General features: G+C 37.1%; 1 protein-coding gene across 2 annotated transcripts in view; it reads right to left on the bottom strand.

Annotated features, from left to right (window-relative positions):
• The window catches only part of LOC108977656 (dopamine D2-like receptor), a 216,932-nt gene that overhangs the window by 13,794 nt on the left and 188,890 nt on the right, over positions 1-14,248 (bottom strand). For both annotated transcript variants that reach the window (XM_018947468.1, XM_018947469.1), the window contains exon 3: positions 2,144-2,256. In XM_018947468.1, the coding sequence (XP_018803013.1) occupies positions 2,144-2,256 (113 nt within the window). The remainder of the gene's footprint in view (positions 1-2,143; positions 2,257-14,248) is intronic.

Here is a 14,248-nt window from a genome sequence, read left to right as displayed (position 1 = left end):
TAAAAGGGGCACTAAAAGCGATATTAGCATAAGAGGTTAAATCGCTTTTAGTAGCGGAGTGCATATCAAGACTGAAGCGCGTATCAGTGAGCAACCGGGTACACCTGGGTGACGGGGCATAAAGGGGTAGCCGGAAATGAGCTAGCCGACGAATTAACCTGCTCTGCAGCAGCGTCCAAGATGACGGGATCAGAACAATGCATCGTAGTGGGGTCCTGCACTCTTAAGGTGCTGCTCCTCACAGAGGAGAGAGTGGAGAAAGAACAACACTGGCAGCAGGCAGCAGGAATGCGCCTTGCCAAACTGCTTCTAGGAGGGTACAACCTTTTAAGGTTTAGGGAAATAATCAACCTCCCTTGTGACAAAATCCCCCTCCTTGTCGCGCTCTACACAGGGCATTGCAGACTCAGGGGACACTTGTCCAAAATGGGCAAGCTGTAATTTGAGTAAAAACTGAGATGTTCTAGTTCCTTGGCATTAAAGTGAGGACGAGGTCGTAGATGATAAAACACACTTAGGTGAAAATCCATATCTGAGAATTTACTTGATCAATATCCACCAAATTCGGTGTGTTATATTATTGACTATTCTTTTGATATTTCGGATAAGAACCGGACCCACTTGCATTATAGTATAAATCAAGCGCCAATAAATATATATATAATATAAAAAAAAAGTTTGCATGCATAGTGACTTTAAGGTGTGCAACCTCCGGTCTTGAAAATTATTCCATCCCCGAAGTGAGATTCCGCAAGGTCTGCAAAATACGCTTAAACAGCCGTTATGACCTCTTCATTTGATGAAAAACATTTGCCATGCATACATTTTTTGAGTTCTGGAAACAAATGGAAGTCGCTAGGGGCCAAATTTGGTGAATACGGAAGATGGTCCAACAATTCGAACTTTAATTCATGGATTTTAGCCATTGTCTCAATGGTTTTGTGACACGATGCATTGTCCTTATGAAAAAGGATTTTTTTTTTTGCAAACCAGGTCTTTTTTCACGAATTTTTTCCTTCAACTGGCTTTAATAAATCTCTCTTAGTCAATCAACGATCTTACAAAATCATATCGTGTATTTTTTCTATGATTTGTGGTGTTGATGTGCCTTTTGGGCGTCCTTCGCGTGGATCATCTTCAAGGCTTGTATGACCACGTTTAAATTCAGTAACTCATCTTTCTACTGTTCTAATTGTAGGTGAACAATCATTATCCACTTTAAACATTCGTTCGTGAATTTATTTTGGTGCTACACCTTCCAAAAATAAGGATTTTATCACTGCACGATATTCAATTTTTTCCATTGTAAAAAACGTGACGTGTGACACAGCGATACTGAATGTACACAAAGAATGAATTGACAGATTGAAATGAAACTTGACATAGGATCATATGAAGAGTGTACCAACAAAACGAAAAAATTTGGGCTAGTAGCCACGCCCTCTCTTAACGAACGACAAAACTTATTGAACAACATGGTAGATAAAATTGGATCAATACTACGCCTATATAGCTAATAAAAGATTTTCAAGTTTCCGGTTGGCCTAATACTGTATAAATCGGTCAATAATGTTGGATGTACTTTAGCTTAGTGTCAAAAATATTAGTTTGTCAAAAAAGTCTTGCGGTATTTTCGCTATTTGGCGCTGAGAGGGCGTAGTTCTAGTTTTATTCGTCGCATCGGGTCACGCTATACCTTTTTGGAAAGCTCATTTCACGCGCTAACACGGGTTTGATTGATTGTCGTTTCTTTTAAGTCGTTCGTGAGTTATAGCGTCGTAATCTAAAAAGGTTTTATGTTAATGATGATTTAGTGGATACCTCCCTAGTCGCGATATGAATCGGAGAAGAAACAATAAATTTAAAGCTATTAAAATTACTTTTACGGCCCTACTTAAACCATATAGAATCAACGCAAAAAATGCAGTCTTAAAACTCCACCTGAAAATATTATTGTGTAAGCAAACCCCCGCATGTTAATAGTGTGTGTTAGGTATAAAAACTAATCTGATAAATTGGTTAATTTTCATTGCTACTTAAACTGGAGTGATCTTTGCTTCTGGAACCCTTCAAATATGGTATAGTAGTTAGACATATACTTATGGTACATATTCTTATCACTTACAGCTACGCTAGCACTTACCGATCTATCGATATCGCCACTAGATTGAAGATCGATGATGTTGAACATATCACATCCATAGCTATATAAAAATCACATATGAAACCCGGAAGATCCCAACGTCCTCTATTCACCTATAAGACGATAAGTTATTATATAAGTAAATATGCAATATTTTGCTACGAGTAAATTATTATTAATCTAATAATAATTTTTCATACGAAATAAATTCCTTATATTTCTAGTACAAAGGTATTAAATATCAATTAATTTAGCAGAGTAATATTAAGGCATATACACATGTATACAAGCATATACCTCTTTAACATATTAACACATAATTACAAAAACTCCTATGTATTTACTTAGCCATAAACTTATAGCATAATATATGGATGATGGAGTCATATGTAGAAGTTCACACAAGTGAGGAAAGTTCTCTGATCGCCATTCACTTGGGAGTGGCCAGAAACGATTCTTTTACATGTGACTCAAGCAGCTCACGATTTGCGGTCTTTGACCAAGTATCCTCTGGGTAGCCTAAGAATGCATAAGCATCGGATGAGAGACCCCCTTTTGATGAGAACCATGGCAAACGAAATAAGGACTACGAATTGAGGGCATGCACCTGGAATTTGGGGTCCCTTAATTGGGAACGTGCCGCTGCCCAGCTGGTCGATGTCCTCGTGAAAATAAAGGCTGACATCACTGAAAGAGGTAGAAATGCGTGAGTACGAAGAACTTGATAAGCTGGCCGACAGGGGTAATGCTCGAATGCCGGAGCATACCCTTGTAGAACCCCCAAAGGTGATCTAGTCACCGATGCCCAGAGCATACTTAAATTATGGAGGGAACACTTCTCCAGCCTACTGAATGGCAGCGAACGGACAACCTCAGGAGAAGGCGAACGAATAGCAATTACCCGCCTGAAGAACAACAAAGCGGCTGGGCCGATGGATTGCCAGCCGAGCTATTCAAACTAGGCGGCAAAGAATCCTTATCAGTTCTTTGCATGCATCAGCTTCTTTGTGAAATATGGTCATGTCATTGTTGACAGTCATAACTTTGAAGTCGTAGATAATTTCGTCAATCTTGGAACCAGCGTAAACCCAACCAACAATGTCAGTCTGGAAATCCAACGCAGGATAACTCTTGCCAACAGGTGCTACTTCGGACTGAGTAGGCAATTGAGAAGCAAAGTTCTCTCTCGACGAACAAAAACCAAACTCTATAAGTCACTCATAATTCCCGACTTGCTATATTTTGCAGGGGCTTGGACGATGAGAACAACTGATGAGTCGACGTTACGAGTTTTCGAGAGAAAAGTTCTGCGAAAGATTTATGGTCCTTTGAGCTTTGGTTACGGCGAATATCGCATTCGATGGAACGATGGGCTGTATGAGATATATGACGACATTGATATAGTGTGAATTAAAAGAAAGAAGCGGCTACGCTGGCTAGGTCATGTTGTCCGGATGGACGAAAACACTCCAGCTCTGAAAATATTAGACGCAGTACCCGCCGGGGGAAGCAGAGGAAGAGGAAGACCTCCACTCCGTTGGAAGGACCAAGTGGAGAAGGACCTGGCTTCACTTGGAATATCCAATTGGCGCCACGTAGCGAAAAGAAGAAACGACTGGGCGCTCTTGTTAACTCGGCTATAATCGCGTAAGCGGTGTCTACGCCAATTAATAAGAAGATATGGTATAATAACTAACACTGTGTCCATTAAGTACACACAGATATGTTCGAAACCTACAAACGTATGTTTTATTGGAGTGGACTAAAACTACTGGTAATTTTACTCATATAAGATACTCCAGTTCGGAATTTACACAATTAGGGTAATTACTTCAAATCCTCTCTGGCGCTAAATGGAGTCGGCTTGTAACGCTTGTCAGTTATGTATGCATTTTATAGTGTCTCCCACGTTTTCTCCTGGACGTTCCAAATCTTCTCGAATATCTTTAAAACACATAATTTTCTCTTCTAATTGGACTGCCCAGTAAAGTAGTATTGTATTTAATTTACAGAGCGCCGCTTCAACGCATTTATCCAATTTTTATTCGCACTAAATTGGCGAGCACGGTGCTTCGATGCGATTTGAGATATTGTCGGTTTTCTTGTGAAACACACTGTCGTCAATTTATGTATAACCAAATGACCTCTCATATTTGCCTGATAACAGCGTAATTATATTATTGTTGCAAGCGTTTATTTGCGTGTCCGCGCGTGTTTAAATATAATGGCGTATTTAGCTGTACAAATAATAGTAAATGGAAGATTTATTGCCTCATTCGAGACTGTTCAGCAAAGTGTGGCGTTTATTTTGCGAGACGTGTGTAAGCAAGAATGTGTAAATGATGTTAGTTGAATTTTCTTATCACTGTCTTGCAAACAGTGCAAAACGGACCCTCCTATGAGATGCGATGCCCTGAGGAAACTCTTAAAAATGAGATAGAGAGCAAGAAAAAGTGACAAAATACATGGTGAGCTTTAAGCTCAGTATTGAAAGTACTCATATCTTGTTTGTTACGGAAAATTTTTCACTTTTTAAAAGTATTTTGCTTGCATTTCTTATGGGTTTTTTAGATAACATATCGCTATACATAGACCTGTAGGCCCTTTGTAATGTCAGCTCAAGGTTTAGTTTGATACTAACTCAAGTTATGATATCTAATTCTAGCTGTGTGCTTCTAAGCTGTGATGCCACCAGTAACTAGGTCATGTAGTCTTTTCGAGACTGTGTGAGTAAAAAGCATGTTTCCTTGAGCAAGATTTTGACGATCCTGCAAGCCCTTAAGTCGTTCCAGCTCACTCCGTCCGATTCGTCGATCTGTCTTTTCAGAATTTTCATTGTATATTGTTTTTAGCGATTTTCTGCACTGTTCCTGAAATACAGGCTGCCACTTTCAGCCTCCCCACTTCTAAGGGTATTCCATCTCAGTAGCATTTTTCAAGTTTGCTGATATATTTTATGAGATTAGGCCAGTTTAGGTTTTTCGATTAATCTATTAATATTTTGGCTTAAAGTACAAAAATCTTCGCTCATCGTTCACTAGCCTTATTAGTTTCTTGATAAAAGGTGATATGAGGCTAGAAATGTAGGCTAGCTAGTTGTTTGTGGATTGAGTATTTTATTTTGTTTTAGATATTAGAAATTCATTTAATATGTAGATTGATCCGTCCGCCTGCAGTTTGTGTCGATTGACATTTTGATAAAAATATATATTCTGATACACTCAAATACATGAGACGAATTCGAGCCCTTTTTCCTTACTTCCAGAATGAAATGAAGGCTTAACCCGCTACATTAATTTCATTCCTCACCATTTGCGATTTCTCCGACTCTGGTAACGAACTCAACGGGTCGCATAGTAAAAACAATAAAATATAATTGTATGCTCTTCGTTATGCATTGGATGCTGAACTCATTTGAGAAAATTACGAGAGCTTTAGCGAAATTCATTTCTCCTGAACAAATAATGCAGTGCTTTGTCATTGATAGTCCGTTTGCGAATCACATTTTTATTGTTAATGTCCGTCTATTATTGTGCGCTGACAAACTGACTGCCAGTGCTATGGAAAGCTGAGGAAAGCTGAATGTCTGCAGAAATTTTATCACATAACAATTGCTCGCACAGCTTGCTTACTCCGTTTCCCACTAGGGAAAGCTTGAAGAATGTGATATAGGTATCAATAAATAGAAAAAGTGGTCACAAAACGTATTGATGGACTGCCATTTTGCATGAGTAGAGAGCGTTTCTTCCGAATTCCGCACAGAGGAACGATCGTAGTAAGAGTTTTCTTTAATTTTTATATTAGCTTGCTAAAATATCCAGTTTACCTTACTGGACCTCTCAATGCTGTTAGCACTCTTGTTGTTATTGTATATTTTAATGTTCCTCTGACGAAATGGCAGTCATAAACTCATTGCTTTCTGCTGTACTTGAAAGCTTTTTACGTATCATTAACGCTGAAATATCGTCTGCTGAGTGTGGTGGCTATAGATTCGGCGTGTACTATGGAGTTGTAGGAGATCAAAAATGCATAAATTTTCATCATCATAATGGTTAACTTAACTCTTCTACACTTAAGCGTATTTGTGCATTTGAGTTCTTCCGCAGATTTTTTGATATTCAACTAAATTGAGTTGGCATCAAATGAAAGTTACGCTGGCTTTGGCAGAGAGGGATACTTACTCTTATGACTGGGCGGTAGTGAAATTTTCCCTAAAAGACACATAAACCCGCTACGAACAGTAAATACGAAGGCAAATACCGAACTCGTCATACCAAATATATGTTTACTGTTATTAGCAGAGTCAGTATAACCCCAAGATAGTTGGGATTGTATTATTGTTACAACTTGAATGTAATATGAAATTTCACATTTTAGATGACGCGGAGCTCAGAACCGGTGTAAAAATTGTACAAATGGCGAGGCAGCGCCTACATTTAGATGAAATTCTATACCTTAGGAACTGCTTGAATAATTTACTTCAACATTCTTATGATATTTTGTGAAAGTGGGCGATATCGGGGAACTAGCATACTGTACATATGTTTTTGAGACTTCCATAAGATATTTCACTTAATAGAATATATATCAAGGACCGACGAAGTTGTTGTAACAAAGCTTTGCACTCTAAGATATGCTATCTCATATCCAAAATAGTCGAAATCGGAACGGATTTTTTCTTGATTCCTCATAAAATTTGAATTTTCTGTGTTTTTTCTTTAAAACAATTCGAAATGGATTACAAGTATAAAAGCAAGTTTCAAAAATTCGAAGGTTGCGCAAGAAATCTAGAACGTTTCATAATAATGACTTGACCTAGGCTAGTACATTGATTCGATAAACGTAACTGCGACGGTTATTACAATTTGCGATTGCTGAGTAACTGGAATATGATACTACAAATACATATATGTATGCATAAATATATAATGGTGAACTAAGCGGCCAGTGAACGGTCGCTTATTTTGCCTTCCACTGCTTTTTCCGCTAAGGGAAAGATGTAAAATAATGAAATGGGAACAATAACGCCGTTTAAAGATGGTTGTAAAATCTTCTTTAAACATTTTATTATTTAGTATTCGTCCTTTGTTACAACCTTTCTTTGTTACAGCGAGTATATACCATGAATATATGAATATGAATGAATGTGCTCATATACATATGAACAAGGATATACTATGTATATGAGCTGGGTATACTGGGTAGCCTATTTACCAGGGCGCCACGGCTCGCGATCACGCTGTGCTGATGCAGCCGCATTTCATATGGAAAATAAATCTGACCCCAGTGTAATATTAAAGCGATTCTTACATTAAAAATACAACACATAATGTGATTTTAAGCGTCATAAAAAATGTAATCGCTGCAATAACATTACCAGCATTACATGTGCATATCAATGTGCTCGATGAATATTCATACTTTTATTCGTTTGAGGCAAAAATGAGGTAATTTGCATATAATGCATGTTTTAACGTAATTCACAACAACTACTAATCAAATATACTGTATAATTTATATATGTATAGTATCAAGATCAATATTTAGCACTTAAGCTATGTTATCACCAAATCAATTGCACTCCGCTTAACTTATTATACAAGTAATATACAACCACCGCCGTGGAATTCAATGAAATTAAGTGGCAAACATTTCCTGATAAACATGTGATCTGGTGCTAGAAATGGATGACATCAGACCAGTACTTCCCTCAAACCCTTTTATCCAATATAATTAAACATACTATTTTGTATATATTGGTCAGTAGCTAAGTTATTTTAACAAATTACGAACTTATGTTATTTTAGATATATGGCAGTGTGAAGTCGAAATTGCTGAAAGTGTTTCCGACATAGCTTTCATATACTTTATAACCCTCCTCTGCTAGCCGTCTAACAATTTCGTCTAGAAACGTATGCTGAGTTTCGAAAATTTGTCCGCAATTTTGGTTTTTACGAATTTCAAAAGTATATTTATATACTATTTTAATAATATACTATATATTATTCAGTTATAGCCGAATTTCACACTTCCTTAATTATTTATTTGGCCCATCAGTCAGAAATCCCCACACACTTTGACATCTTACCGGATCACTTGAATCGTAAAGTCGCCAAACCAAACTCTGGGTATTCTTTCTCTGCTAATATACCGGCGGGGGAGTTGTAATTGGGAATAAGCAGTTGGTGGAGAGGAGAAGTGAGCTTCTATAGTAATCGGTCAAAGCTTGAGGTAAAGGTTGGGACAGGGGCATATTATCAGCAGCTCTCTATCAACTGCAGCTGCAGACGTCCTGACTATTGCAGTGATTTCCAATTTGGATTATGACTATTAAGGTAGCAGCAGATTTACCGCTCCGGAATACAAAGAAATTACCATTCACTCATTAACAGTGTAATCAGGATTGGTCAAGGAGGGTCTCATCTCATTATTAATAGCATCGAGTCCCTAAGAATCGCTATCAGCAGGATAGGAGCGGGTCGGTGCTCCCGCATCCTATTGAGTTTTACTACTAAATCACTGGGTCACCATCGGTACATGCGCTGTCGCAAAGTCCTTTCGCCCAAGATCGACCCAAGGAATCTAGTGCTATCTTTAACCTCAGTAAGACTAGACCCCAGTTGTCGGAGTTTTAACAAGCCATTGCTCTATTGACGTCCATGCTGTAAGGCTGGGAATTTGACCAGTCGCCATCTGCAGAAGTTGCATGGAAGAAGACGAGGTGGAAACAATTCAACATTTCGTTTTTGACTGTCCCGAGTTTGGGCCATGGCTTTTATGAAGAGATTTCTTATTAAAAAACTCGGTCTCAAATAAAATGGCTTAATTATAAGAGTACATTTCAAGTTTTCAACCGATGAAGATCGAATATTACTCAACTTTGTTTCCAATTCTGAATAAATAAAATATTAAGTGTAATCGGAAAGCAAATCGTAGGTAGGCGTGGCAATAGCCCGATATGCACTATTTTTTCTAACTGTGTTTGCAAATATTAACAAAATATTACGCCCTACTATATGTTGCATGCCACAAACAACTTGTCTGTATTATTTGTTGAACGTGTTAGATATATTTATATGTATGTATATATTAGTATATTATTACACAATACATAATATTTTTAAGTGTGAGTTAACTTGCAGCCTGAAGGCCAATAAGTAATGTTACCACTTCATACTTCCGACAGTCATGTCCATATGCTCGTATATTACATACATGCATGATATATATAATATGTATGTATGTGTTCAGGAGTATGGACATTCGAAGCAATGGCCTCACATGCTTAAACGTATCATAAAAATGTTTTTTTTTTACATACAATTTCCAAGCCAAAGTAGCCATACTCTTACAGAAATATGAATCTTTGGAGATGTAGTGTGAATGTATGTGTGTGTCGAAATGTCAGTCATGAAAGGCAACACTATGTAAATGCAAATATTAAATATGAATATGATGTAGCGGCGAACAACTCGCCAAGTGGCTTATTCAATCCCAGCTGTCATCAGGTGTTAAACAAGGAGAAGTTAAGTGTCGGTGTCGAATGTCAAGACTTTCGATGAACGACGAAACGATTGCGTCTAAGTGTTGTTCCATCTGAAGAGTACTTTGGCTAACTGCCGTGAGGGCGTATGTATATATACATATGTTTGCTAAACACCACATATGTAAATACCAATATGCATATGTATACGGTATATATCCGAAGTTATGGAAATAAACCTTAGTGCCATACCGAGTACAAGGGAAATAGATAGTTGTGTACGGAGTCCACTTATGCGCAGTTTTGATCAATTTAGACAGTTTGTATATGCCATTGCTTGATTTTGAAGTGTGAAAGGAATTGAAAGTTATCGAATGTATAACATTTGGAAAGATTTGTAAAGCGAAAAGATATTATTTTAGATTTAAATTAACGCATCCAAACTAAGTTTTTCAGATTCTTTCTAACCGTTACAAAGTAAGTATTTAAATGAAGAAGACAATAATAAATAAGGTTATAGCTATAATACCCTGCAAAAACCAAATAAGAGATTGTACCGTTACCTTGGATATCATACCAAATTTTGTGAAGATATCTTGCCAAATAAAAAGTTTTTATACAAATCAATTAATTTATTCTTCAATATCTATGTCGTCTCCTCAAAGTAATTCCCTTGCTCCCATACACTTGTTCCAGCGTTATTCTCAATTTTCGAAATAATTGTTAAAGACAATTTCAATGCTTTCAATGCGCGTAGCGATTCACGTTGAAGGCCTTAAAATTTTCAAATATGCTTCGTGCAAACGACGTATAACATTAATTAGTATTCATTGTTGACAGTTGGACGGTCGGAAAGAGTTCGCAGTGTAGAAAACCCCTGTAATCGAAGAAGAATATCAACATAACCTTAATTTTTGACATGCCTTGACGTGGTTTTCGGCTTCGGCTCACTTTTGACACTATATTCGGTAGATCGATCGTTTGCTTCCGAGTCGCAAACGTAAATCCAAGACTTATTGTCGGTAATAATATGCGTCATGATATCCTAGTAGTCGGAAAGTACTGCTTCGCAGACATTAACGTGACGCTGTTTTTCGAAAATAATTAGTGATTTTTGAAGCAATCGTGCCTTCTTTCGAATTTAAAACTCGGCTACTATTTTTAGTTCGAACGACAAGGGAGCTAACATCTTTCAGTGTGTGTTGACAATTTATCGGCAGAACTCCTTTATCTAAAACAGGCTTATTGCTCGTTTTGTTATAGTGAGACGGTGGAATATTGAAAACTCTGACGGAAGAAGGAGAAGTTGACATTTTACATGAAGAATATGAGCATCCAAATTTTATTAGAAGCTTTATTGGAAATGGTCACCATTTATTCTCACACAAACCTTTAACCCATTCGGCCAACGAGTAATAGCACACACAGTTTCCATAGTATTTACCACGTTATTCGAAGAAAATATGTTCCCAAATTTCTGTGAAGTGTTTGACAGTGAATTTCTTGAGCAAAAACGGTACTTCAACGAATTCAAATTCGGACTTCCATACGGTGATACCTGAACATATTTATCAAATAATATCCTTGTGTGGTTTTTGTTTTGCGTTTTCGCTGAATGCATTGTGAACTTCGTAACAGAATTTATGTTAAGATTGAGTACATCAGCATCCCTGGCTTACAGGTTTTATAAAGTATATTAAAATTTAAAAAATCGGAAAGTTTTGTATTAAGGCCTCCTGCAGCGAATTATTGCTAATCAGTTTTTTGTATCAACGGGTTTTACTGACAACTGCAGGGGGCTTAAAACGTTTATGCTCAAATTTGTGCACAAAGACCCCAGATGGCCAGAATGAGTTGTCAAGAGCCAATTGAAAATTGTCAGCGGATATGTCGATCTTGAAAGATGAAATATTCCTGTCGTATTTGAAATCAAATTTTCGGATGTCTGAATCTTCCGATTTTAGTTTCGACGAGATATAACTCTTTATGTCATCGACGGCAGCAAGTCTTCAGATATATATTGCTTTTTCCGCGGTATTACAATTAAATTTTTACTACCTGACTTACAGTTATTTGGAAGCGGATCCTGAGAAGGTTTTCGCTTACCATGCTCAGTAACAGTTTTCTCTGAATTCTGAACAGACGAGACCTTCTCTCCTTGTGGACAAGAAGAAGACAGATTGATGAGGGCAATATTGGGTGGAGGCATTCTTTTTAAGGAAGAAGCAGTGGTCTCTATATCAGACGGACGTTTACGTTTTTTAGAAGGTTTTGGATTCTCTTCCTGGTYATTTAGGCATTTAAATGATTAAAACAACGTTTTATAATGCCTAAATTTATTTGCAAGGGTTTCGAGTTCACGGCCAATCTCCTTGAAATTATAGCGCGCCTGCTTAAAAACTTTAAATAAATCAATTTCAGTTGGTCTGCATTTAATGCAAGACCAGCGCAAGCCCTTACTGTCAAGAATAAAATCCAAAATTCTTCCTGTCAGGCCAGCACATTTCAGATGGGCAAGCCCGTCACACAGCCAGCAAGAAATAAAGCGTTCCGACTCGCATTTAACAAAACAATTTGGGAAATTGAAAGTCATAGATAATAAAAAGCAATGAAAAATTTTTTTTTAATAAAAATATAAAAAATTAAATAATAAAAGTAGAAAGAGAAATGTCAAAAATATTTATAACAAATAAATGCAATATAAGTTATCAAAGGCAACAACCAATGTAACGAGCAGTTTGAGATGCACTGTGATACCCGAAAAGTAAGAAACTCGCAAACAGCTGTGAACAAAAATGGAAAATGAATAAAAACAAGAAAGAAATTGAGATAAGCAATATAAGTTAACGCCAACAATTGCACTGTTTTAGAATATAGCAACAAAAACAAATTGAAAGTGACTCGGCGGAATAAACTAAAATTACCAACACACAATTTAAGTGAATTTCAAATGCTTTAATAGAAAAATATCACAGGGATACTTATCTTTACGGATCACTTATTTCAAAAATTTTCAGAACAGTTTTAAAAAATAATTTAAACAAATTTACAGGAGCTCGAAATTACATAGCTGAACACGATAGATGCCAGCTGAAATGGCATCCATTTTCAAATCGTCAATATGAAGTTGCTCGTTGAACTGCACAACTTGAAGTAATGCTAAAATAATTTACATGTAATTTGGGTTTTTTTGTTTTTTTCTGTAATAAGCTCATAGTCATGGATATGGTAACCCTAGTTAGCGCTTTTAAACAGAGTTTGAAATAATTTTTTTCTTTTAGATACTTTTTTAAATACTTTCATTTATAACATCGTCTATGTCTAACCTACTTCACATCAAAGGTGTTATTAAATAATTTTTTAATATTTTCAGTTTCGATCAGAGCTGAGTTTTGACATTATTTTTTCTAGAGCAGCTTTTTTGAAGCACATTCCATTCGAATAAACTAACTTTTTTAAAAATATTGAGACTGTTTCAAATATTCCCAAACTTTGGGGAGCTTTTCTTTAAATTTCCTCAAAATCGGTTAAGTATCCAAATTACAAGGGAATCAGCTGTTGGCGACTATTATTTAAATCTAGTTTTCGGGATATTTGATCTTTAGCGAGGTGTAATGCGTAAAAGTAAAGTGAAATGCAATTTTTGTTCTCCATAATTTTAGTTTATTTAGGTATGTGGCATATATAAGATCACGTGTCTAAAGCCTGTAATAGTTTTCCGCAATAAAGGAGATAAAATTTAAGCTTTGATTTTGTCATTGTGGTAACAGTAAACAAGTCATGCCACCATTCGTAAAGACAAGGTATGTAATATGTATATAAATGTATGTGTGTGGCATATAAAGGAATCTGCAAATGAATAATTTCTGGTGGCATGACTTGCATGCAATGGAGAATCTGAGTGGCCGAAACGACGGGCGTCTAGGTAAGTAACGTGAGCGCATGTATGTGGATCCATACACATATACACAAGCATAGGTGCATGCGTGGACCGCTATTGTTTGTCGTGTCTGTGACTTTGCGTTTCCTCTGCAATTCGCTGAAATTGTTGGAGTTGTCAGGCGCCAAAGTGTACGAGCACGATAGCGCATCTGTGGGTCTGATTTGTTTTTGGCGTGGGAATTTAGCGCGTTTTGTGATTTTTAGTGAGCTACGAGTACTAGTTTTCATTGCACCTGGCTGGTGTCGCCCTGAAAGTCTTCAATTACTGAAAGTGTGGCAGCAAAGCTGTGACGGAAAACGCACTGCGACGTGTTGCCACATTGAGACTGCTGCTGCTGCTGCAACTTAGCGACACGCAATTACATTGCAGTGCAAAGGCAATCACAAAATGCCCGATTATGTGCAGAGTAATGCTCTCGGTGTGACAACGCCACACCGTTTACATACTCACTCTACCCAACCGTTGTCAGGAACTGCTGGCTTTGATTATACGTCACAGCGGGACTAAAATTTATATCCGTATTAGAAGTGGAAAGTGGAAATGTCATAATTAATCAATGCGCGATTGATTCAACACCTCGCTCCCTTCCTTACATGCCTTCAGTCAGATTTTCCCGTTTTAATTATGCCCTTTGGTGAGCAAAAAAAAAAAAAAAAAAAGGAAAAAAAAAAAAAAAAAA

Source organism: Bactrocera latifrons, unplaced genomic scaffold, assembly GCF_001853355.1.
Source record: "Bactrocera latifrons isolate USDA-ARS-PBARC rearing strain unplaced genomic scaffold, ASM185335v1 scaffold_93, whole genome shotgun sequence".
Lineage (NCBI taxonomy): Eukaryota > Metazoa > Arthropoda > Insecta > Diptera > Tephritidae > Bactrocera > Bactrocera latifrons.
The sequence above is the reverse complement of the archived record's forward strand: the minus strand, read 5'-3'. Positions and strand labels throughout refer to the sequence as shown.